Genomic DNA, 27,011 nt, shown 5'->3' with positions numbered 1-27,011 from the left:
TGCGATATGTGCTAGTAATTCTTACTAGAATTTATTAGTGCTCTTACTAGTGTGTATTGTCAGTTGTAGATCTCATGCTGTATTTGATGCTCTGTTGATGCTTGTATGTTGTTCCTCAAATGTAAGTCACTTTGGATAAAAGCGGCTGCTAAATGAGTAAATGTAAATGTAGTCTACTTGGCAAGGCTGTAAATATAAATAAAATGCAATCAACTATTATACATCAAAATAATCAAGTAAATGTATGGCTTACATGAAATACACTAAGGTTTAAATGTTAACCTTAAGGGTTTTATTTTGATGGTTATAACCAGATATGGTGGTTGTTATTGTTGTAACTTAGCTGCTGGTGTTTCAACTGAACCCGCCGAAAAGCGTCTCCAGGAAACAGAGGACGGACAAATGAATGAAAACATTTCCCTCCGGAAACAGAGAACCGTGGATTGTAGTTCTGACCCGTTTGACCTCCCCAAACAGTCAACAGTTACAAAACGATGCCTTAATAATACAGCCGTTACTTTTATTTTCATCTTGCGGCAATAATTTATAAAATATCTCTAGAAGTAAGAAAAGTATTTAATTGTACTGAAGAAGTGGATATCGGATCAGAATCAGAAAGAGCTTTATAGCCAAGCAGTATTTTACATGTATGAGGGATTTGCTTTGGTGTTTAGGTGCTAGACATAGATATAAATATACAATTTACATAAATAGGTTTAAAATATATATAAATATGGAATAAATAGATGCAAGTTATAAAATAATTATCAAATTAAGTGTAAAAGAAAAAGCTAAACAATGTGGCAGTTATTTATATGTGCATTTCTCTGGATTTGTGTAAACATAAACATATTACAGGGGGAGAGGATTTGTATGAATATATAAATATAAAACTGACACAATATAAAAGAATAATAAGGAATAGTGAAAGGTGGCAGTTTGTGCAGTGATAAAGTGTCAGAGGAAAAGTATTGTCTGTGTTTCTAATCTTTTTAAATTAAAATACAAGATGATGTTTAGTTTAAAAACTATATAGGCTATTGGAACTTATTCATGTGGGAGGAAAACAGATTTGTATGAGAATTAGATTATCATTATTATTATTTCAGCACAATGTGGCTGGACAGCACCACTTGATTGTCAGGGTGTCCCCAACCTGGACACACACACAAAACAAATTATGTAGCCTAAATGTTACGCACTGTTATAGTTGCGTTATTGCTCGGCCTCGTTACAGTTAGGCATACTGTTGATTTTGTCTTTGGTGCGCCATCACGCCACGAGCAAACAAATCAATGACCTTATTAACTGCAATGTCCAATCAATTACACACCAGAAACATTAGAGCGCATGCGCTCACCTCCAGTCAGAGCCACCACCTGGCTCCTCGTGACGTACATGAGAGAAAAGCTCCTTTTTGCCGCGGCGCAAGACAAGAAGATTATTAGTATACGCGCAGGGCAGGAGACTAAGCGCGAGGAAGGCGGAGAGACTTAATACTAGTTTTCGTCCTGGTCGGTGGATCACCCCACTTGTCCGTGCGCGTGTGAACTGTCCTGAAACTGAATGAAAGCCGCACAGACAGCCGCTCTTCCTGCTCCTAGTGACAGGCTCTCGTAGGTGAGCAGCCTGCAGGTTCACAGTTATTTTAAGCAGCTTTGCCGGAGCCTTTCTTTTTTAATTCAGGAAGAAGAGAAGGGAGTGAAAGTCATGGGCAGAGGTGGAGAATTGAAAAGAAGTTAGCGCTACAGGAAAATAAGCTTTGGAAAAAACAGACTGACAAAGAAGAAGTGTCCCGGAGAGGGAAGAGGAACAGGATGGGTATGGATTTCAGCACCCTTCGGACCCTCATCAGCAGATATGTAAGTTTTTACAGCGCTTACGCCCTCCGTGTGTGCGCTCAGTTATGTCTCATGCTGGCCGCTTGTTCTCTACAGACCAAAGCTCTTTACAACATCCGAAGATAAACCGAAAACGTGCGCGCTTTTATCACTCTCGGTTTCAAATTCTTTCGAAGCGGCTCCTGGTCCGGATTAAGTTTCACTCGCGGAAGGGAGTGGAAAGAAGCTCAACAGTCTGCCGCCATAAAAACACCACAATGACTCATTTTATAGAGTTATATGTTTGTCTTGAAACGTGTTTATTTCCACATAAAATAATATCTGTTTGAATATGACACTTAAAGGATCGGATGTCAGTATGGTGGATGTGCTGTTTGGTGAAGTATTTATATTTAATTAAGGAGTGACATGTCTTGAGAAAAGATCAGACAAAAGCACAAAATTAGTCAATTATTATATGGCATCTGAAGACATTTAAACTCTTGTAGCACATTCTGCTCAAACACACTAGCACTCACTTTCAGTCAACAACTCAGAGGCACTTCAGTAAGAAAAAAAGGTGGAGTCACCTGTCTTTATTGTAAGAGTAAATCCTCAGCACAGAACATGTCAAGAGATGCAGACAGACAGCAATTATCATTAATCTTAATCTAATCTTAAACATATTGACAAATTATAATAATCTCTAAATGAAATCTTGTTTTTGAAAAAAGAAATCAATGCAGTTTTTGAGCAAAGCCAGTGGCAGCTTATTTCACATAGTTTTAACTTGTTTTGCATCAGATAAAATTTCTTTGATGGATTTTACTTTTTTGTTGTGTACAATTGTTCAACTCAACTAATTTGCTTTTCACTCTAATTTATTATGCAACTTCCAACAAGACCACAAATGGAACAGCCATTCACATCAATTATGTAATCCAGTTGTTCTCCCCCCAGCTAGTCAAATCGATGGGCAGCAGTGGAGTGTCCGGCCTATATGGCTGTGCATTGCATTAGGCTCCACAGTAATGTGTTTGACAATAACCCAGACAGGGCAAGCCCCGCTCACACGAGAGCCAGCAAGGTTTAAACCCTGGCTCCATGCTCAGCTGAGGCTTAGACACGGCCTCCCAGCTGTTGCAAATGTCTGATTAAATCAAATCCCTGCTGTGCGGAGGATGAAATGGAGCCTTATAGTGAGAAACGTGCAGAGACAAGTCCTGTGACTTGTAGGATGCGGGATGCTGATGAGGTCTGCTGCTCCAAATGATCTGGATAACTGTTTTAGACAAATGGGTTTGGGTTAAATTGATTGTATTGCAGCTACAGAAACCGGATGCAAAGAGACTGCTGAGCGCTTAAGATAAGGAACATCTATCTGGTTGTCAATACTGGGCCTTTATGAAAAATCAGTCAGTACTGGGAGCCAGCGGTATGATGGAGGGTTCTCTCTCTGACCACAACTGTAAAATGAAACTAATTATAAATTCAGTCTTTATTCAAAAGTCTAACATATCTATTTGCTTTGCACTAAAGAAAGTTCATGTGAAATGTCAGCGATTTCTTTTCTTTTTTTAAGGGATAAAAGGAAAAGAAAAATGCTTCCAACATCTCAGCATGTGAGAGTTTGTTTCATGAAGTTCATACCAATATTCCATGTGACTTTTTTTGTGTTTTAGTTTAAAATTTATTTTTCCCAATGCACTATTTCTTACCTTTATAACTACATAATAAGAAATCGAGCAGCATGTCAAAAGGGATTGTTATTTAAAGGAATACAGTAATTAAAAGTGATAATTTTATTTAGTTTTCATTAATGTAATTTCCCCTTTATAACAGATTTAAAATGTAGAACTCGTCCCAAATAAGTGTTGCAAAATCTTTACGATGCAGCAAAATATATCACTTTGGAACCAAATAATATGGACCAGAACTTCCCCCAGTATCCACAAATGCAATGCATTCTTCAGTATTTCTCCCTCTGTAGGAGCATTCTAAGCATTGGTGGTATGCGCTTATGTATTTTGCGGCTTTTGTCCAGGAACCAGTCTGATCTATGGGACAGCCGTTATGCTTTGGGAATGTTGAGATTCGTCTGTTATCAGTTAACAGACTGTAAACAGATGTAACTGTAAATATGTGTCTTCACCGTCCAACTATCCTGAAAATGAAGAAAACACATCCATTTAACGGCCTAGATTAGCTCTGTCATGTGATGCAAACTGCAGACTCCTCTATCAGGGCTATCATCATAAACCAGCAGGGAGTGTCCCTCTGTTTGACTGCTATCTGATGTGATCTGTCATTATAACGCCTGTGATAATGGTGATACATAGATTGTAGTTTATCATCTATTGCATGCTGAAGCATTTTACCCATGACTGAAATCTGTATTGTTTCTATTGCGACATTCAATTTCACACAGTGGAGAGTTTTAGTCTCAAGTAATAATCTACATATTTTCACCAAGAACATTTTAATCCAAATTTAAAAGCCCGTAGGAAAGATTTTAGCACTTTATTTTCAAAGTAAAAGCTCCTTTTCATTGCACAAATATAATTAAAGACACAACTAACATTTCACTGGATATTGTTGCAGTGACTTGTCTTACTAAGTTTAGCTGAGGCCACTTTGTACTGCTTGGATACCAGTTGTACTGTTCCCGGGTTATTTGGTCTTGCTGGCTGCCTTCTCTGATGAGGTAAAAGGGTTGAGGATGTTATGCAAGCCTATAGCTTTCTTTGTAAGTGTTACATGTAGAGTTGTAGTCTTTGTGGCTGTCGCTCCTGTCCAGGCTGAGTGAGAACAAAATGTAATCACAGTGACATGCAGGAGCACTGAGACCCATTGTACTTGTACTCGCTTCACTTCTTTTGTTCTCAGGGTAAAACTCTGTTTTAAAAGTACCATTTTTTTGTTTTAAATTGTCCAATTGCATGTTCGCTCGCGTGTCCTGTCTGCTTTACTAAGCATTGTTTGACATCATAGTCCTTTTTTAATGGTTAATTTCCTGTTTTGTTTGTATTTTGCTTTTTGAAATCTATGTCGAATCCAAAGAAATTGCACTTTTCTCAGCAGTTTTTCTTTATTTTGTTTTTTAAAATATTTTTGTTGTAATCGATTCTCTACTTCAGCGATTCTTCATCAACTAAATAAGTAAGAAGAATGGCCTTAGTACTTGTATTAATAAGTCATGTGTGATATTGAAATGTTCTTAATTATTTATTTAATGCATAATAAACAGATGCAGTACTAGTTTTCAGCTGTGAATGAAACAAATGAGAGATGTCATGTTAATGTAGAGGTGAGTTGGAAGCAGCTGGGCAGCCTTCCTCTGCTGGTGACTAATCTTGCTTCCAGGACACGAAGTGTGTGTGTGTGTCTCTCTCTCTCTCTCTCTCTGGCTCCCTGCCTTCACATACTGGATTAAAGGGTTACTGGTGTTCACTAAACCTTCACCCAGTTAATCCATTTTACAGCTATACTTTCAAATCTAAGCCAATCACTGATCTCCTACTGCTTATTTTGCACCTGCTGTATTTTCTAATGAAGTTTTCCTTCAGTTTCAACACAGCAGCAGGCTGTAGCATCGCGCAACTGATCTGTGCATATGAGGCAAGCGTAACTGTAGAGTAAGTGAGTGGAGGCTGATGATCATATTGTTGTCTCTGTTACTTCATGCAGGCTAGTAAGTGGGGAGGTGGAATATTGTAGTAGCCAGGCGACTCAGAGGGCAGCGGATCACATGAACGACTTGGCTCTGCCGAGTTGTCAATAATTCATAAGCAGTCTGGCTGACAATGTAGGCTGACATTTGTGTAGCTTGTTGTGGAGTCTTCCACAGCGGGGCTGCTCAGCGTGTGGTGCAGGCACACCTGGGGGTGCTTGAGGGGATCCCACGGGGTCCCTAGCAAAATGAGGAACAGAAAAATGGCTTTAACATGTTCTTGTGTTTTATGCTACTACAGACAGCACAAGTACTTCTAAATACAGCGTAGACTCGTTTTACAAACAAGGATTTGGTGGCCTTTCTGATGCCCCTGTCCCCCCAAATTACCACAGTTTTCATACAGCAAATCAAAGGTTGCCATCCATCCATCCATTGTCAACCGCTTATCCTGCGTACAGGGTCGCAGGGGGGCTGGAGCTAATCCCAGCTGACATCGGGCGCAAGGCGGGGTACACCCTGGACAGGTCAAATCAAAGGTTGTCAAGAGTTAATTATAACTTTTATAACTATTATGAAATCTTCAAATATTTCCCATTTTCCTGAAGACAGCTACTACTGTATCAGAATAAATTTTGGTTATTTTAATGGACCCATTAATTGTTTTTCAAATTGAATTAATCACAGCTGGAACACAAACCACAAAATTTAAATGTGTGTTTCTGCTAATGATGCTCAAATTACAGCAGTTTTGGTAAATGTTGATATATGCATGGCTTGATGTGTGTTTCAGAAGTTTCTGAATCAGGGTACTATTCAAGACTCAGGAAAGGTAGTCTTTTATTTTGAATGGTGGCCGTGTTGTTGTATAATGGCTTTTGAAGCATGCTCATGTGTATGCCAGCAGCAGCAGGTTTCCTCTCAGCCTCATGCTAATAATTTATCACCAGCCCGGCCATACTGTCCGCGATCCACAAAATGCAGTTAACCTTTTTACCTAAAGGATTTACTGGCTCTCGCTAAGCCACTCGGTCTTGGGATTGCTTCACTGCTTGACTGGCTGCTGCTGATTTACATTTAGCAGTCCCTTCTATTTGTTACATGAAGACACAACACATGTCATAGTAAAAGTAACTAAATCAACTAATGAAACAGAAACAAAAGTGAGGATGTGCAAGAATAACAAAGCGTTAACACTAACATTGGAGAAGAAGCACAGTCCTAAACTCAAGACAATTATTCTCCCTCAGTGTCATCTTGTGATGGGTGTCATGATGAGAGATGGGCTCTGGTCACCTGTGTGAATCCCTGGGCTCACTATCAAAACTTGGTGGAAGTAAATTGTTTATTAATTGACTTCAAAGGAAGATAAGTGCTTTATTCTAAAGTGTCTGAAGCATTAGACATTTTCTAATGAGTTGACAATATACATGTACAAATACATCCAGGTCACAGAATATATTTGTAATGTGAATTTGCATCTATAAACTAGGGCTGGGCGGTATATCGGTATATGAGGTATCCAGATACAGTGAGGAAAATAAGTATTTGAACACCATGCTATTTTGCAAGTTCTCCCACTTAGAAATCATGGAGGGGTTCCATTTTCTAATGATTGCTCCAACAGTGGACCTTTTTTCACCAAGCTGCTTGGCAATTTCCCCGTAGCCCTTTCCAGCCTTGTGGAGGTGTACAATTTTGTCTCTAGTGTCTTTGGACAGCTCTTTGGTCTTGGCCATGTTAGTAGTTGGATTCTTACTGACTGTATGGGGTGGACAGGTGTCTTTATGCAGCTAACGACCTCAAACAGGTGCATCTAATTTAGGATAATAAATGGAGTGGAGGTGGACATTTTGAAGGCAGACTAACAGGTCTTTGAGAGTCAGAATTCTAGCTGATAGACAGGTGTTCAAATACTTATTTGCAGCTGTATCATACAAATAAATAGTTAAAAAAATCATCCATTGTGATTTCTGGATTTTTTTTTTTAGATTATGTCTCTCACAGTGGACATGCACCTACGATGACAATTTCAGACCCCTCCATGATTTCTAAGTGGGAGAACTTGCAAAATAGCAGGGTGTTCAAATACTTATTTTCCTCACTGTATAATTTCAAAAGAGATAAAAAATTTGACAATACCGATTATAGTTTAATGTTGAGTTAATTATTATGTTTCTATGAAGTCCTTGCTTGTCTCTCTCCCTCACCATGCAGCACCACCCCCAAATAAACATTATTACGTTACAAGTCGCGACACGATGGATATTTTACAAGAGTGGACCAGGTAAACCGACAGTGAACACACCAGTGCAGATGTCATTTGTTAGCTACCATGTTGGTTTTGTTTTGAAAGGCTACATCATCAACACGCCTCCTCAACATGCGGCGCAGCTGCTGCTGTGAACTGAATCGTGGGAGGAAAAGTCCAGAAGACGAGTTGTGTTTTGTTTGTTTTTTGGCCACTTTATATAACGTGGCCTGCTACTGATGGAGAATCATACAGAGAGAGAGAGAGACGGAAAGAAGCGGGGCACGCTGACATGTTTGCAACAGAATACGTTAATAATAATAATACATCTGTGAGCGTGAAGAGAACTGAAGGAGGCAGATTCAAGTATAATTAAAACTGTGAAATAAGAAACAAGTCACTACAAATAGTAAAAACATACCCGCTAATACCAACCCACCCCCAGCCCACTTAGCAGAAAATACCGATATATATTTTATATCGGTATTCAGCCTAACAGTACCGGATTATGACTTTTTGGTTCATACTGCCCAGCCCTACTATAAACCCATATTCTCCAAATTTGTATGATATATAGGTTCCATGTAGAGCTGAAATGATAAGTTCATTACTCGATTAGTCAATCAGAAAGAAGTTGATCAAATTAAAATGTGAAGATTTGCTCCTTTTCTTTTTTATATCATTGCAAGTTAAAAATCTTTGGGGTTTTGGGATGTTGGTTGTCATTTGAAGAAGTACCACAATTGTTTTTTGGAAAGACATCTTATATTAGGCAGTGGTTCCCAACTTTTGTTTGACTTGTTATACCTTTTAAAATGAATTGATCTTGTGACCCTTTGTCACTAGTAGCATATTACTATGTGTAATGACAAGGTCAAAGGAAGAGTTGTCCTTGTTTTCTTGGTATAAACATTCATGAACCGAAGAAGTAAAATTATCCAGTAATTCACAAGAAAAACAAGCAGAGAAACACCTGCAAAAATAAACCCAATAGTAGAGAACCACTAGTAACCACTAATGGTTCAAATGCAAAGTCTAAAGTCTGCGTTTTAAAAGTTTATTTTTCCTTTTTTTAATCTGCTGATACATAAAAGTCCTGCATTGCTGCTTTTTAAAACAATTTGCCTCCTTCCTTCTCCGTGCCCAAACAGTACCTGCTGAAGAGCTCCATTAAGGGGTTGTATCAGTGTCGTTGCAGTAACATTAACAGTGTATTACAGCACACTGAACAAGGAGACAGATGATGGATGGACCTGGGTTAATGGTGCATAGAGACCTCTATCCAAAGGGAGAGAGCGATACAGAGAGAGAGAAAGATGTTGTTTGAACTTGGATCATCATAATAACGTTGCTCTGGGGTGCCAGTGAAAGTGCTGAGGGGAGCAGGTACACCTTAATGTTCTCACTGTCTGAGGGAATGATGGCTGGTCGACTCGCTGCTGGAACACACCATTCCCACCGGTCCTCATGTCAGAGAGCAAGAGAGAGAGAGACAGAAAAGTGAAGCGAGAGTGCACCCCCCCCTCTTCCTAAATGCTGACAGTGCACTCCGCAGACATCACCCCCCTTTCCCCTCTCCTTGCTTTGTTTGCTTAAGACATTAGCAGGACATCATTGTAGAACTATTGATTAATTGGATTATTGGTCTGTAGCACTCACCTCTTACTGAATGTTCACACAGGAAGTGAAGCAGAATTTTGCTTATACTTGCAAGAAATTGATCGCTTTTGTTTGACATTTATTCATAATCAAGCAGCTACATGACGAATAGCTGTCTTAGTTCTTACAGCAACAGCTCTTACTGTGTTATCTATGTCTATGTGAATATCTAAATAAGCATTTTATAAACTTTTTGTTAATATGTCACTGGTACATGTTGGAAGGAATGCCATTTTCTTTCTGTAATTACATACAAGGAGAAATTTGTTGTCTTTGGAGCTAATAGGTTGAACAATCTTACCTTAAGCAAAGCCTTCATGCTTCAGTTTGCGCAGCCTTGAGGGAAGTTGTATCCATCTCTGCCTTCTCTCAGTTTGTGTGTGTTCATCCTGAATCTAGGGAAGTGATGCGATGACTGTATACGTGTAGGAGTGGGCACCACAGTGTGCAGGTACCCACAACAGTTAATGCAGGACTTGAAAAAGCGTAGATTTTAATTGTCTTGTAATAATATAGAATTGAACAAAAGTTAAAAAGTGAGAAGTTAAACTATAGGTTTGTGTATAGATCTAACCTATTACAGGTTCTGCTTTCAAATGCAGGAAGTAAATCAGTCCATCCATGTCTGTGTATTGTGTCTCTTTAGACTTCTGTCATGCCCCAGGTCCACATGAATGAAGAGAAAGGCTTCACGATTTGATTTTGGATGTAAAACAGGAATATTTTGCATCTACAAAAGAAACCAATTTTACATAGTTAAAAAAAAAAAAAGTTGTACTAGGACAGAATAGAAAACACAGTATTTGCATGTTTGGTTGCTTGTTTGTTTGCATGGCTCTTATATTTGTTTTTTGAGACTAATACTGACATTTGGGTGTATTTCTTTCACAAGAGGCCGATTTATTACAGAACATGGAGCTCCTGCAGTTTCTCCTCAGGTAGAGTTAAAAGCTTTTCAATGACATCCAAAGGGAGCCCTTTGTGAAGCCACTTTTGCAGCTCAAAGCCCCGCATCAAGCTGTAGTACAGCAACCTATAAAACATCCTGTTGCCTCTTCCTGAAAGTGCATTTGTTGCCAAGCAACAAAATCCAAACCAGAATCATTATTGCCTGGAAGTGCAGATGATACATGGCATTGAATAGCATGTGAATGTTCAGTATTTAGCTGAAACTACTGAGCACTAAAGAGATTTCCATACATAAAAGTTGAACAACGTGCACATATGAAACGATGAATCGATAATACTGTAACAATATCAACGCACTTTGGGAGCCACCATGAAGTAGATGGCTGCAATCGTCTCGAACCGCTCTGACTGTCGGGCTGTTCGTCTGCCAAAGCAGAGCAAGACCAAGTGATATAATACTGAGCAGATGCGTCGCTGCCCTTGGAAATGTCTGATAGGATTAAGATGGCATGTTGTCATATTAGACCCAAAATTGGCTTTATGGATATTTTCATTTTTGGACGAAATGATGGCAAGACTGCATTTATTCAGTTTTGGCTCAAAAAGTTTGGGTCAAAAACTTACATTGCAGTAGATGATGGACATGTAAGGTTGAGAATTGGAGCTCCTAAGCAGCAGTAAAGTCATGTTGGAAGTGGTTCTCAACAATTCTTCTGAAAGGAAGAGAAGAACACAGACTGGAAGAAGTAAAACACAGGAAAACAATATAAATAATGGAACTATAAGTAACATACAGTGAGGAAAATAAGTATTTGAACACCCTGCTATTTTGCAAGTTCTCCCACTTAGAAATCATGGAGGGGTCTGAAATGGTCATCGTAGGTGCATGTCCACTGAGAGACAATCAAAAAAAAAAAAATCCAGAAATCACAATGTATGATTTTTTTAACTATTTATTTGTATGATACAGCTACAAATAAGTATTTGAACACCTGAGAAAATCACTGTTAATATTTGGTACAGTAGCCTTCGTTTGCAGTTACAGAGGTCAAACGTTTCCTGTAGTTTTTCACCAGGTTTGCACACACTGCAGGAGGGATTTTTTTTCACTTTTCCACACAGATCTTCTCTAGATCAGTCAGGTTTCTGGGCTGTCGCTGAGAAACACGGAGTTTGAGCTCCCTCCAAAGATTCTCTATTGGGTTTAGGTCTGGAGACTGGCTAGGCCACGCCAGAACCTTGATATGCTTCTTACAGAGCCACTCCTTGGTTATCCTGGCTGTGTGCTTCGGGTCATTGTCATGTTGGAAGACCCAGCCTCGACCCATCTTCAATGCTCTAACTGAGGGAAGGAGGTTGTTCCCCAAAATCTCGCAATCCATGGCCCCGGTCATCCTCTCCTTAATACAGTGCAGTCGCCCTGTCCCATGTGCAGAAAAACACCCCCAAAGCATGATGCTACCACCCCCATGTTTCACAGTAGGGATGGTGTTCTTGGGATGGTGCTCATCATTCTTCTTCCTCCAAACACGGTTAGTGGAATTATGACCAAAAAGTTCTATTTTGGTCTCATCTGACCACATGACTTTCTCCCATGACTCCTCTGGATCATCCAAATGGTCATTGGCAAACTTAAGATGGGCCTTGACATGTGCTGGTTTAAGCAGGGGAACCTTCTGTGCCATGCATGATTTCAAACCATGACGTCTTAGTGTATTACCAACAGTAACCTTGGAAACGGTGGTCCCAGCTCTTTTCAGGTCATTGACCAGCTCCTCCTGTGTAGTTCTGGGCTGATTTCTCACCTTTCTTAGGATCATTGAGACCCCACGAGGTGAGATCTTGCATGGAGCCCCAGTCCGAGGGAGATTGACAGTCATGTTTAGCTTCTTCCATTTTCTAATGATTGCTCCAACAGTGGACCTTTTTTCACCAAGCTGCTTGGCAATTTCCCCGTAGCCCTTTCCAGCCTTGTGGAGGTGTACAATTTTGTCTCTAGTGTCTTTGGACAGCTCTTTGGTCTTGGCCATGTTAGTAGTTGGATTCTTACTGATTGTATGGGGTGGACAGGTGTCTTTATGCAGCTAACGACCTCAAACAGGTGCATCTAATTTAGGATAATAAATGGAGTGGAGGTGGACATTTTGAAGGCAGACTCACTCTTTGAGAGTCAGAATTCTAGCTGATAGACAGGTGTTCAAATACTTATTTGCAGCTGTATCATACAAATAAATAGTTTAAAAATCATACATTGTGATTTTTGGATTATTTTTTTTTAGATTATGTCTCTCACAGTGGACATGCACCTACAATGACAATTTCAGACCCCTCCATGATTTCTAAGTGGGAGAACTTGCAAAATAGCAGGGTGTTCAAATACTTATTTTCCTCACTGTATATATATATTTTTGAGTGCAGCACTACTCAGGGTGAACCCAAATGACAACACTAAATCCTTTTAAACGCGCTATGTGTAGCATTTTAACATGAATAAATAATCACCGCATTAATATTTGAGTGTAATTACCACAAACAAAGGAGGCCACCGCTAAATTTGCACCCCAGCAGTATGTTTAACATTGTGTGCCACCAGGTTGGATTAGCCACTAAATCTGCAGGATTGATTTACAAGGGGCGGCTGTGGCTCAGGAGGTAGAGCGGGTTGGCCGTTAATCGGAAGGTCGGCGGTTCAATCCCTTGCTCCCCCCTGGTTGCGTGTCGAAGTGTCCTTGGGCAAGATACTGTATCCCGATTTGCCCCCAGTGTATGTGAATGCTAGTTTCTGTTTGAGCACTTAGGCTCAGTGTATGAATGTGTATGACTGGTGAATGCAGATGTGGTGTAAAAGCGCTTTGAGTGGTTGAAAAGACTAGAAAGGCGCTATACAAGTACGGAGCATTTACATTTACAATACAAAGGTAGACACAAATGGCTCAAACGCAGGGGAGGGAGGTGCTGTTTTTCCATCAGAAACAAAACAAAAGCTTTTTGCAGTTTTGGCAATGGCAGATAGTGGAAGGAGCAGAAGTCCAAAGGAGAAATTGCTTTTTAAATGTTACTCGTCCCCAGTAAAACCAAATATAATGCATTTAAATGAAAAGGGCAAAAGGCAGCTCTAGAGGGAATTCTGGGATTGTTGGGGGCACTGGCAACAACAGCAACGACGAGATGAGATGAAGACTACCACTTTTGTTCTCTTCGCTCTTTATTATTATTTATTCCGCCGTTTTTGTGGCATCTATCTTCTCCTGTACCGTTTGTCCTACAAACTTGGTTTCAATTTCAAATTGTACATCTTCTTCATGAAATTGGTGCTATTACCTCTGTAGCTGATATCTGTAATGGTTGATTTTATATTAAAAATTAATATTTTTATACATTTTAAAATGAATGGGTTCCTATGGGACTCCTCTTCCAACCTAGCGGGGGCAGAGCTAGATTCCCATAATGTATGGCAATGAAGAAAGTTTTGTTAAAATTTGCTAATAAGTCTCCTATTTGTTTGAAATACAAAACAAATACTTTGTGAATTATGTATTTGTTAAATATGTCTGCTTAGAAAATGTTTTTTGTTGGTAATTGTCATTCTTGTGGTTTACTATTGAAACCAGGAGTGAAGTGCCGGTTTCATTTGATAAAAATGGCTGCATTGATAGCTAGCCTGCAGCCAGGTTTGAGTGAATATGTGACTGTCTTTCTCTTTGTTCCTTCTGTTCAACTTGCATTATCTTCCTCTCTAATCATGGTGAAGACCCATGCTTTATATTTTTGTGCTCAGCTGCTCAAGCTGTAACTGAAATTGCTCAAATGACTGCTGAAAAGCTTAATTTTATAAGGTAAATGCACTTTACCAATTAACAATACTTCAAAAAGCTGTGTGATCCAATAGTGTAGTGGTAAAGAGACAGTCCTCAGAGTACCACTTCATGCGCCAGACGTTGATTCGATTCACAATATTAATATATTATAGCTTGTGAATTTACACCGCGGTTTGTTGTTTGAATTTGATGCTAACAAAATGTGGAGTCCTTACTGACTTGCAGTGGTTACTTTCAAAATTCTATGTTGTCAGTCTTTCTAAATGCAATCATTGTTTACATGAAATTAAGTCTTTCACAGCATAATTCTTTGGCTGTTTATTTATATTATTCATCAACAACAGCGTTCTTATCAAATGAAACAGGCACTTCACTCCTGGTTTCAATAGTAAACATGCTATAAATTTTCATGCTGAGCTGCTCAATCTGTACCTAAAAATGTTCAAATGACAGCTGAAAAGCTTACTTTTTTAAGGCAAAGGCACTTTACCATCAACAAAACTTCAAACTGTTGCTCAAAAAGCCGTGTGGTCCAATAGCGTAGTGGTAAAGAGAAAGTCCTCAGAGTACTACTACCTTATTAGCAAATTTTAACAAAACTTTCTTTCACAGCCATGAATCATGTGAATTCTGAGGAACGAGGTGATATGGAGCAGCGTAAGTCCATCCCTCAGAATTCCCATGATGCATGGCAGTTTTGATGAACAAAATGTGGAGTCCTTTCTTACTTGCAGTGCTTACTTTCAATATTGTATGTTGTCAGCATGTTGTCTTGCTAAATGCAATCATTGTTTACATTAAGTCTTTCACAGCATAATTCTTTGGCTGTTTATTTTATTCTTCAACAGTGGAGTAGGCATCACAGAAAATGTGTTCGTAAGCAAAACGTGCCTTCTATTGGTGCTTAGGAGGCTTTTTTTTGTCAGAATAAGACACATGATTGACATAGAAACTTGGAAGCCTTTCCTCCACAGTGTATCTGAGTAGTCCAGTGGTTAAGGTCTTGCTCTTCAGATCCAGAGATTGTTGGATGAAACCCTGCATGTTAACCAAATGGAGCTAAACTTAACACATGTTTGCTGAGCAAGTGTGTGGCACATCATTGAGTCTCTTAGATGTAGGTGGTGCTACAAAATTTTAACAATTGCTGATGGAGCTGCACATTGCACTGACAGCGGTAGCAATCACAAAAAATTAAGGAAATGCCCATTCTAGTTTATTTTAGTTTTTTAAATTTTATTTATAAAGCACAATTTAAAACAAAGTTACAAAATGCTGCATAGGATACAGATACGGGAAAATAGACAGTGTACATACAGAAAATAGCGATATACAGAACAATAAATTATAGCCCCTTTGCAAGGAAAGGCCAGTTGGGAAAATGGGTTTTTTAGATGTGTTTAAAAGCAGTCTATGACAGACTCAGCTGATCTAACAGTGTGAGGGAGGCTGTTACAGAGAGATGGGGCGCTTACAGCAAAAGCACAATTGCCCTAGGATCTGTGGAGGGTGCAGGGTATAATTTAGATATTGCTTATAGGCATAATACATATACTGTAGTTCAAACTGGTGAATATCTCATTTACTTTACAATGTTGTTTGTCATAATAAAGTCTGTTTGCCATGGCTTAGCAAGTCAAGGCCACAATCACTATATAAGGCTACTTGTTGGGTTTGTTTTGTCTGCACATTATTCTTGCTGCTGAGTGTTGCAGTGGTGCACTAGAGTAACTGTTGGTATGAAGTTTTAAGTGGTCTTACATATTCACACACAGTAAATACAAGTTAACGGCTGCAGCATCTTTAAAATAGTTTAGCCTAGCAGTGGTGGGAGTAGTGGAGTAGAGGCAGGGCTCACTGGACTGGCTGTCTTCCAAGATTTGTGCATCAAACCAGCATGGTGCTTTGCCAATGCCGAGGGCAAAGTGCACTTCTGTATATTTTAACTGTATTCTGTTCAGTGATTCACGTTCACTTTATTTCATGGTCAATTATTTTTTCTTGCAGCTGCAGTGGTATGAAACAGTGTAAATAAAATCCTTCAGTCACAGGCAATAAAAAGGGTTGAAGTTACCGCTTGTAACTATGCATGACAGCACTGCCACACTTTTACAGCTAAAAAGTGCAAGGATCTTAAAAATATCTCAAAACTTCCAGAAATCCATTTCCACCATTGTACTTGTATTACCACAGTCGGGTGACTGTCCTCATGAGGGCCACATGATGCCATTAGGTTCCCCTCATTCCTCTGATTTGTCCTGTGGCTTTTACTCTCCTGCTGAGATGTGATAATCACACTTGTTGTTGTTGAGGTTTTAGGATTTTTCTTTTTTGTAGTTTGTGTTTTTTTGCATTCTGCTTGTCATCCTCCTTTATTGACCGTAAAATTGCACTGTGACAGACGTCAGACAGAGTCAGACGGAAAGGAGAAGGATCAACAGTCAGAAAAAAAGAATCAACAGATGGTGGAATGAGAGACAAAAGGAAGAGAGATGGTGATTGTTAATCTCATGGTTGTCAAGGAGATAATGAAGAACAAACTGACTATATAGTAATTTTCTCCTCTCTTGCATCCAATGTGTGCGCGTTAGCCTTCCTAGGTGACATGGAAGGGCAGCAGGATTCATGGGGACATGTGACAATGAAACACCATGAATCGGACAGAACTGAGCAGAGAGCAGTGAAGCTCAACTGTACCTTTTAAGTATCCAAACTTAAGACAGTACAGTCACAACAGCAATACAGCATGCATTCGGAATAACTAATCTCAAGGCAGTAAGGTATATAGATGATTGGCCCTGTGGTCAACTAACAGAATAATGAAATATTGAAGCTGTTGTCAAGCTTCATGTGGTGTTGTTTCATGAGCAGCATAATTATGTGCCCATTAATTTGTGCACTTGTTTGTTTTGGTCTTCAGGAGGAAAGAAGAGTAACATTAGCCGAATGAAACGTGTCTCTTGGATGTAAAATTCACTGCCTGTCTGTTAGGAAACACTAATAATTAAGTGACAGCATTTCAAAAGTTGATTCAAACTGGATGCTGAACGGAAACAAAAGAGCGGAGGTGGGGCTTCAGAGAGAGACGAGAATTAGCACTTGACTGCAGTTCATTATCAGTTGATCATCATGTGATCGATTTAGAGTCCCTGGAGCCTGGACCAGCAAGACCAACCAGGGGGAAGGACGGACAGAAAAGCAATGGCGATAGAGACAGACAGATGAATAATCGGGCAGAGTGGGCCCTCATTAAAGACCTGATGCCTCTTCAACTCCTGCTAGCAAAACCCCAGACTACAACTTGGCTGTATTTTCTGTCTGACAGCGTATGAATGGATTGCTTAGGCCAGTAAGAATGAAGAGGCTGTTTCAGGTAAAGCTTTGATTTCCCCAAATATTTCAATCCCTCGTTGCTTATGTTTTGATGTTTCATTCAATTCCTCTTGTTGTTTCATTCTTTACTCGACCATGCTCCACTGGGTTTATAAGGATTGCAGTAACGTAGAGAGCTAATGGTTTACCGTAAAGGCATCTGATCACATTTACTTAACGCTGCTGAACACAGCTTTTGGTTTACCAAAATGTTGTAGGGAGCTTGTATTTATCACTTAATTAACTTTGTGTCAGGTTTCTAAAAAGTCCTCTTCCACTTGTGGCATCAAAACTAAAGTTTGAACTTTCCTGTAACGTCACGTCACTAAACTGCTCACAGCATCCTCATGTTAACTAACACAGCCGACATGTGCTGCCTCACATAGCATAGGAAGAAAATGAGGTCACAATGGTTTCATTTGTCTCTGAATAGACCTTTTAGGAGACAGTTTTAGTTTGCTCTGAAGAGGTTTAGCCATCCGTTATGATAACACTTTTTCAATATTTTATTTTGAGCTGCAATTCTTCTTCTTTTTTTTTGTTTTTTTCAGTTAGGCAATCGGGCGAAAATTAATTGGCAACCATTTTAATAATCAATTAATAATTTCTGCAATTTTTAAAACAAAAAACTTGACCTAGTTTTAGCTTCTCAGCTGTGATGGTTTGGAGCTTTTTGTTTTCATATATGTTAGTAAACGGAGAACCTGTGAGGTTTGGACTGTTGGTTGAGGGAGAATTATTTGCTGTTTTCTGAAATTTCATAAACTGCATTAGACAGAGCTTTATATATAAATCATTTAGTGCATGTGTCATGTCTGGGAATGATTTCTAGTAACAAAAACAATGTAATGAGCATCTCTACGTGACAAACATTAGAGAAGGCAGAGAAGTGCTCCCATTAACGAGTAGAGACGGAGATAATAAGAAGTTGGGAAATAAACACATTGGAAGAAGATAAAAAGGACTAAAAGCATTTTGGTATTTTTCTCTGAGCTCCTGGGAGACAAGTACTTTTCAGCAGGAGGTGAACATGCCCACAGAGTGAGGTAAACTCCTGATGTACAGAACAGACTCATAATGTAACCCCACAGGAATGCAGGTTGTTACCAATAATATAAATGCATTACGGCCTCTACCCCAAGTGCTTTTTGGTCAAGTCAGATATCAGTAAAATCAAAAAATATTAGAAAAAATGGTAATGGAGTTTTTTGTACGGTGGATTTTGCATTGCTTATACCTGCAACCAGCAGCTGTTTCTAGTTGACTTCATTTGTTTTACTGACTACTTTGTTACTGTAGCACAGTGCAGTGCTGGCATAGTGTTGTAACAAAGACAGGCATGCAACAAAACAATGTCTTGATGTAGCCCCCACAGTTGAAGGAAAAGTTCAACACTTTCCCAGAGTTAAATGGGAAAATTGATACCACTCACATGTCTGTCCATTAAAGCTTATTGGAGTTGCGGGAAGAGTCTTGTTAACACTGTGGGATTGCTAGGCAACCAGAAGAGACTCCAGGAAGTAACTGGCCCCGGCCAAGAAATAGTCCGGCACGTAACCCCTCCTAAAAACCTCAAATAATTATTTTTACTCATTTGTTTTTTGAATAGATTCCACAATGTAACATGTTAATTGGTGAGCTTTACAGGTGTTGGTAGGTGGATTTTATTTACAGAGCCGAGCTAACTGACTTTGTGCAAAGAGCTATGCTGTCTCCTGGCAGTAGCTTCATAGTTAACAGAAATACATAGGATTGGTGTCAGTCTTCTCATCTCTTGGCAAGAAAGCCTCAGAAACATAGCTCCACCCAACTTCAACCTGTGACAAGGTCTAATCAGTCAGAATAACTGTCTGCACCATATCCTGCAAAAATAAGATCAAATCTAGCTGTATACACTAAATATTTGATGTTACTTCAACAGAGTTAATGGAAAACCTCTTTCAATGGCAGTGTTGCAGAGTTATTTAAAGCGAGCTGAGTGTCCACAGATCAATGCAGGCACTTCACACTCACACAAACACAGACATGTTTATCTGAAGAGGTTGCTGTCGGAAGTAGACCAGTCACATTCACAATCTTTCTTCACCACTTACTCAGTATTTTTGATTGCATACTTACTGGAATTGTTTGGACTCAGTGAGAGTTGTTGTCAATCTACCAGCTTGTTACTGTATCAAGATTTGTTTATTTGTAGTTTTCAGAAGGACATCCCAAGTTAGTGTGTGTTGTGTTTGTTAGCTGAGTTGGTTTTTAATGCTGAATGAATTACTTTTTAAATGATTGGAACAAAGTTTACTGCCACTCTAGCAGACTTCTGGTGATCTTTGGACTTTTCAGTGAGATAAAATAAGCTAAATTGCCCTAATCCCAGACTCACGAAAAATGTTTTCATGTTTTTCAGACTGGTTATGTCGTCTGTGTGAGGTTTATGAGTCGAGGTGCTAACATTGTGAGCTGAATCATTCACATTTTGTAGTCTACTAACTGCTGAACATTTAGAGATGGAGAGCAAAGGTGAAAACAGCTTCCTATTGTGTATTCATCTGTGTGATAGAAATGATTGTATAATTATTACACAAACTTATGAGGACTTACTCCACCTTAGCTTTATTTTAAGCTGCTACACCGGGAACTTTCTCAGAGCTATCGTCAGGTGATCAACAGGAGCTACAGTACTGAAAGTTGTTACTTTAATCCATAAATCCTTTGCGCCATTTATTCCCATGTGACCTGAATGCAGCATTTGGTCAAGTCATGGGGGATCATGTGACCATCAGCAGCACTGCCTTCCAGTCCCTCCCTCTCACATACACACAGTGGCAGACACAATGAAGCAAGTATGACCAGTGTGGATGTTTACTCCCTTGACATCCAAAGAATGATTGCTTATCCACAGGAAGTCCACTACAATGGTCTTCTATCCTGCTCTGAGGAGAACCATAGCGGCTGGCCTATTAGATGGTGTGTCTCCCGCTTTCCATCCATCCTGCTTCTATTTCACTGAGTGCAATAACTGCTTAAAGCAGCATACAAAAAAAAAGCAATGCCATTAGAATAGCTTTCAGTGCAGAAATGTTTTAATGCTGCTACAGGGGTTCTCTGATGGAAATAAAATACTATGGAAGAACAATGAATATTTGTAATTTTGGGTCATCAGAGTGGTAAAATTGTAATCTAAAGCTAGAAGTCATGCGTGCAATGTGGTAAAGCAGGCGTTTTATCCCAGTTCCCTACTGAGATCTGCTCAGTGAAAACCAGGTTAATGAATTTCTCTGTATAGCTGACAGAAGCACTGAGGTTACGCCTCCTCTTCTCTCCTCTCTACTTGCCCCATTTCTCTCGCAGTTTCAATCGTTTATCAAAGAGAGGAACAGTGATTCAGCACGAACGGCTGGTCTTGTGGGAGTGGAGTGTGTTGGTGTACTTGGATAAAACTACCTCTGTGAAACTGCATAATGATTTCTGTACCAGAGTAAATTAAGATTAAACTGCATTCATTCTTTTAAAGAAATTGTGTCAACCCATTAATATTCAATAATGGGGCAACCTGGTGTTATATAATCACACACAACAAGTGCTAGTAAATTATAATATTTATATAACAAAAACCATGTTACACAATCTGCAAACCGCAAAACATCAGGACACACTCACACATGCAGCCGGTCTGCTGACCAACATAGGTAACTGAAGCAGGTGAATGTCTGTTTCTGCATCTTTATTTTAGTCCTCTGTGAATCTAATATGTCCTAAGTTTTCAACATGTTCTGAGAAAATAAAGCATGTTTATGCTTTGCTAAATCAGCAGGTGTCAGATTGTAAGATCTTGATCTCATGCAGTTGCAACTGAAATATATTGTACAGTAGGTGATATCAGGGAATTTAATTATGTGAATTCTGTCTCAGGCACTAGAAATCCAGAACAAACAATCTATTACCTTTTTTTTTTACAGGCTTCATATGTAGGATGTCTTATGCTTGCAGGTTCAAACTGGATCTCACTCTACTTCTTGCTGGTAACCAGGACACTGAGCTGACACAGAAATAGATCCATCTCTGAACTGGCAGCGATTTTGTTTAAAAGACTGCAACAACACAAAGTGGAATTGCTTGGAAACAATTTGTATTTTAAGGTTACAAGGTTGTTTATTTGTCATTATACAATACAAGGTTGTATAAGGAGAAGAAAGTTTGTAGTCCCTTCATGCTACACACACAGAACTTAACAAATAATTAAATGTGTATTAAAAATGGTTACTTTTAAAATAAACCAATAGGCTAAATATTTACTTACACCCAAAACATTCTGCAGTGCACTTGTGTCTTACATTTTAGCACCAAGCATCATTGATGTAAAACCTCCTCTCATCTTGCATAGTATTAAATATTATTTGTGTGCATAGTATTAATTACATAAGATATGTTGATAGGATCACTATTTATTATGGTTGCCTCACTATCTTAGACTACAAGCAATTGAAAAGTGACCTAGCAGATCACTACAGTCTACCAGTACCTATCCTATTAATCACGCAAGCAAACTGTGTTATGTATAAATAAAAAGTGAAAAGCATCCACTCCCACACTCTAGTACTGGTATGATGCAGGCGTGATTGGTCTGGAGTTTTGCATTCCATATTGCGGTCTGGCTTACCTTGCTTTGAGCAACACTCTCAATCATGGATCAAAGCGGAGAGTTATTGGACACTGAGGGGGTTCAAATCTTTACTCAGCAGAGTCGCTGATTGAGATGATGGTTACTCAGGTTTTATTGGATGGATCTTGCTGGATGAACTGACTGTACTTAGGTCAAGGCATTAAATGTAGGGTAAATGAACATATTAGTAGTAATAGGAGGAGCAGTAGTTGTTATGTTTTTAGTAGTGGTAACAGGAGGTGGAGGACTTGTAGTTTTTGTAATAGAAATAGAAGTATTTCTAGCAGGAATTGCAGTCATCAGCAGTCAGAGTAGAACTAAATAGCAAGTAGGAACAACAGCATAATACTAAATGTATCAGTAGTGCAGTGAAATGAGCAACAGCAGTAGTAGCATTCGTAATACTGGCAACATTAATAGAAAAAGTAGTAGCTAAAATATAAGCAATAACAAATAGGCTGAATTGCAATGTACTACACTTAATTGTCAGGTCATAGAGTACTGACCAATTGCTTTCTTTAAATATTTCATCAAACTGCATGACTTTGTCTCATCCCTGCTTCCCTCTGTACTTTCCCTAAGAACACGCAGGTGCAGAGTTATGATATCAGTTGGTGTTTCACGCACGCAGAAACACACGCACCCAGTGCAAATGCTGAATTGTGAGGTCCACTGACTGTGATTAATAGCAGCAGTGCTCTCATGTGATCAGGCCATCGGTGTGTGTGTGTGGATGGTTACAAAGCAGCGAGGACTAGAGGGGTCAGATCACTAAATCCCTCAGAGACGGACACACACACGCACAGACAGTATGCTTTATAGACTAGCTTGGTTTTAACTGATTAGTATTCTGCCCTCTCATCTCTGGTAATGCCAGAGTGGCTTGCTGTTTCCCTCCACAAACACACAAACAACAACAGCATACTTTTTTTCAGAAGTGAGTTCTTGTTCTTGTAGTTGCATTGGCATTTTGATGATGTTTTTATCCCCATTCTGACCTGCATTTGGATAGTGTGGATCGTTTCTTCTGAAAGACAAAGTCGCAAACCAGCTCCTCCTTTCCTGCCAGGAGCATTACTGTTGAGGTGTAACATGCATGGGACATATAACCAAGCCAAACTGGTTTGCCCTGCCCATCCCTTCTGACTGTTCACACCTGTGATCACACAATGATCAGGCATTATGTCACCTATTTTCTGGATTTTTTTATTTGTGGTTGGTGATGAAAGGATGTCATTTTTGGGTGACACTATTTTTTTATTAAAGAATGACAAAAGTTGAAAATAAATTGGTCATTGCTTTAGAAAAGCAGCATTAACCACGGTAAAAAAAAAACAACATTTTCTAAGAGTGCTAAAACATAAGTGTGGAAATTCTTGAAAATATCATAGAAATGTGTTAACACAGGGCTGTTGAGTTTGGTGATTGGGGGCAGAGTGGGGAGGCTCCTCCTGAAGTCCAGGTTGTTCTGACCGCACCTGAGAGCCAGCTGATCAACCTCCCGTCTGTAGGCCGACTCGTCACCGTCCCGGATGAGGCCGGGGTGGCAGTGTGTCAGAGGGGGAAGGTGACTGTTTGAAGATGGTGTTGGAGCGGGGGAGAGGTGTGACTGTGGGCTTTTCAAACCTACAATAAAAGCCATTCAGCTCGTCTGCCAGTTGTTGAGTACCAGCAGTGTTGGGGGATGGTCTCCTGTAGCTGGTGAGTGTTAGCAGGCCTCTCCACACTGACGCAGGATCGTTGGCTGCGAAGCTGTTATTTAGCTTTTCAGCATAGCATCTCTTTGCTGCTTTGACCTCCTTAGTCAGAGTGTTCCTGGCCTGGTTGTACAGGACTCTGTCCCCACTTCTGAAGACCTCCTCTTTGGTCTGATGAAGCTGCCTGAGTTTCGCTGTGAACCAGGGTTTTTGGTTGTTGTATGTGCGGAAGGTTTTAGTCGGCACACACGTCCTCACAAAAACTGATGTAAGATGTCACAGTGTCAGTTAGTTCGTCCAGGTCAGTGGCTGCAGCCTCAAAAACACTCCAGGTAGTGCAGTCCTGTAAGCAGGCCTGTAACTCCAGCTTTGACTCGTTTGTCCATCTTTTCACACTCAGCAGATCTGCAGAAGTCCGAGTTGGTACTGTTGAGAGAAGCATTTTGCCCATTTTGTTGGCTAGAGAGCGGACATTCGCCAGGTGAACTGAAGGGAGCGCAGTGCGAAAACCCCGCTGTCTTAGTTTAACCAGCGCGCCTGAAGGATCCCAAACAGAGCTGCTGCTCCCTCCAACTAATAACTCCGGGAAAGTGCCGGGTTTGTTAAGGAGCGGGTGGAATAGTATGAGCAGTTAAAAGTCCAATATTTAAGAGCTCTTCTCTGGTAAATGTTACCAGAGAGGGACGGCAGAAAACAGCGTTAATAAACAAAAACACAAAAAGCACTATGAGCATAATCCAAAGGCTGCCGTCTGCGGTGCCATCTTGTAGTTGATAATTAAACAAATGTTCAATAAATGTTTGATTTAATTAATTTGAATCACGAATGAATTAGCAATTAATTTTTCTATTAAGAGATTTAATTTATTGAGGAAAGGGGATGGAAAATTTCACGCCTATTTGTTGAAAAAATATTTGTTATAATAGGCCTATAATAAAATAATAATTGTTTTGAATGTATTACCTCAGATTTGTGCTCATCTGTGGGCAGCTTTTATCAGCCTGACAGCTTTTTGAGCGTCCACTTATCCTTCAACATTTCCTAGACACTCTAAACACACAGACCAAGCTGACTGTCTTCTTCACAGTTCGTCATGGTTAAAGGCTAAAGGGTGGTGTTGGAAGGTGGATGATGGGGATTTGTCTTTATCTAATTGGGTCTGGCCTGTTTGCCCCAGTGAGGCTGAACAACATAGTGACAGATGGGGAGCACAGCTGGTATTTAAATCTGTGACTCAGGTAACACACACACTCAGACTGTCACAGACGATGTGTATCCGAATATCACATACACATATAACAGTAACGGTATACACAGCACAGCTCGGTTGACATTAAATCTTTAATCCTTCACATCATTTGCCTTGTGGATTTTTTTTTATCTCTCTGCAGTGTGGATGGACACACTGCAGCTGTTAATCACTTTATTGCCTACTAGATATGTATATACCAGAAGTTGGCACGTGTTTGCTGCTATTTTCAACCTGCTCTGGCTGCCTTTTTTAAACTTTGAGTCCATCGGGAGCAGCCATGAAGAAAATGGTGACTTCGAAAAATCCTCTGCTTAAGCACTCTCTATGACTCTACCACTCTCCACACCCCTGCATTTATTTATCCATTTTATCCTTTCAGCCAAAACATTTGCCACCTAATCTCAAGTGCAGTAGTCAACAGGCAGAGTCTCGCACGCACGCACGCACGCACGCACGCACGCGCACGCACGCACGCACACACACACACACACACACAATATGTCTGTATTTAATGCCCTGTGATTTAGAGCAGGGAACAGGATTTCTTTTATCTCCGTAGCTCAGTGACAGCAGGGAGATAACTCAATGTGGCGTGTGTGCATGTGTTCGATCGTGTTTGCACACGCAACACAGATCTATGACACAGAATCTAGATGTAAAAGTGTGCGAAGGGGTATGTATATGTGTCAGTCAGCGGTATCGCTGAGAGCAGGTTGCCATGCATAGCTTTTGTCGAGACTTATTTTCAGCGCTGCCTGTTGCAGCGGGAGATAAAATACTTATATTGGTCATCAGTCGAACAACAGCTCAGGCTTTAAAGCTGCAGACAAACAATAGTCATTTGTGTGTGTTGCAGTGATTCTTCTTTCCTGCTGGCAGTGTCCTGTAAATGTTATCTTTACTTGCCAGGCATCATACAGCACTTACTACAGTATCACTGCATACACTGAATACCACTTTTATAGTTAAGTTCTTTTCTAAAGTCTAAACTGTTTTCTAAATAAATTCACACATTAAGCTTCAAACTGTTGGTGAAAACCCCAGAGTACACCAAAGTTTTCCTCTGTCAAGATAATTTTTTGAATTATAGCCAAAAATTACAAATTAAACTCAAATGGCATACTATACTCTATCGTTAGACCCTCATTCCAATAAGGGAAAAAGTCTTAAAAAACTGAGGAAGAGCAACAGATGAGCTGTGCAATAGATGCCAGAGTGAGCAGAAGTAACAATAGAAAAGCAATAACATCGGTAACATTGGATACCTGCTGCTTTTCTGCCCAACACCTCAAATACTCCCTGAATCTTTCTCTGCCATGTCTCTGGTGGTCTGGGTGGAGTTGGGGTTGGAGGGCGGGTGGCAGCTTGTTTCAGGAAGTGTGTGTCCTCTGTGTGAGTAGGTGGGTCCAGCTCTTCCTGTTTACAATATGGTCCTCTGTTCCTGATCACAGTGGAACTTCCGTTTCTTGCTCTCTAATGCTGCGTTCGGGTCCTGCGGGAATAATGCACATTAATGTAAAATAAAGATTTAAGTCAAAACTATGTGATGGTTGAAGTTTATTATGAGTGACAGACAGATACACATACATAATTAACTACACTGGGATTTAAGTGACTCTACCCAGTATTAAAGATGTGTCTGTTTCACGATGTCACAAACCCATTTCATCCAGTATTTTTCACCTTTCTCTTTCTATAGTTGAAGGCTGTAAAGTAATAATTTCCATGGAGTTGAGTCCATAGTAGCGATTGTTAGCTGGTAGATTCCAAATCATTAGGCATATCTCCAAAATGTATATAGAGAGAAATGAAGCATCAGTACTAAAAGCCAGTATCATTGATATCCTATTAAATCAGTTACACGTATTTCTTTTCATTTACTGATTTTTAAGAGTGAAAAATGTGT

General features: G+C 39.8%; 1 protein-coding gene across 2 annotated transcripts in view; it reads left to right on the top strand.

The window, feature by feature from the left end:
• Positions 1-1,380: 1,380 nt before the first annotated feature.
• The window catches only part of atp11a (ATPase phospholipid transporting 11A), a 57,791-nt gene continuing 32,160 nt past the window's right edge, over positions 1,381-27,011 (top strand). For both annotated transcript variants that reach the window (XM_038719341.1, XM_038719346.1), the window contains exon 1: positions 1,381-1,862. In XM_038719341.1, the coding sequence (XP_038575269.1) occupies positions 1,818-1,862 (45 nt within the window). In that variant the 5' untranslated portion in view covers positions 1,381-1,817. The remainder of the gene's footprint in view (positions 1,863-27,011) is intronic.

This window comes from Micropterus salmoides, unplaced genomic scaffold, assembly GCF_014851395.1.
Source record: "Micropterus salmoides isolate LMB-PRFRI ecotype aquatic unplaced genomic scaffold, ASM1485139v1 Ms_hic_scaffold_1, whole genome shotgun sequence".
In the NCBI taxonomy this organism is placed as follows: Eukaryota; Metazoa; Chordata; class Actinopteri; order Centrarchiformes; family Centrarchidae; genus Micropterus; species Micropterus salmoides.
The sequence above is the reverse complement of the archived record's forward strand: the minus strand, read 5'-3'. Positions and strand labels throughout refer to the sequence as shown.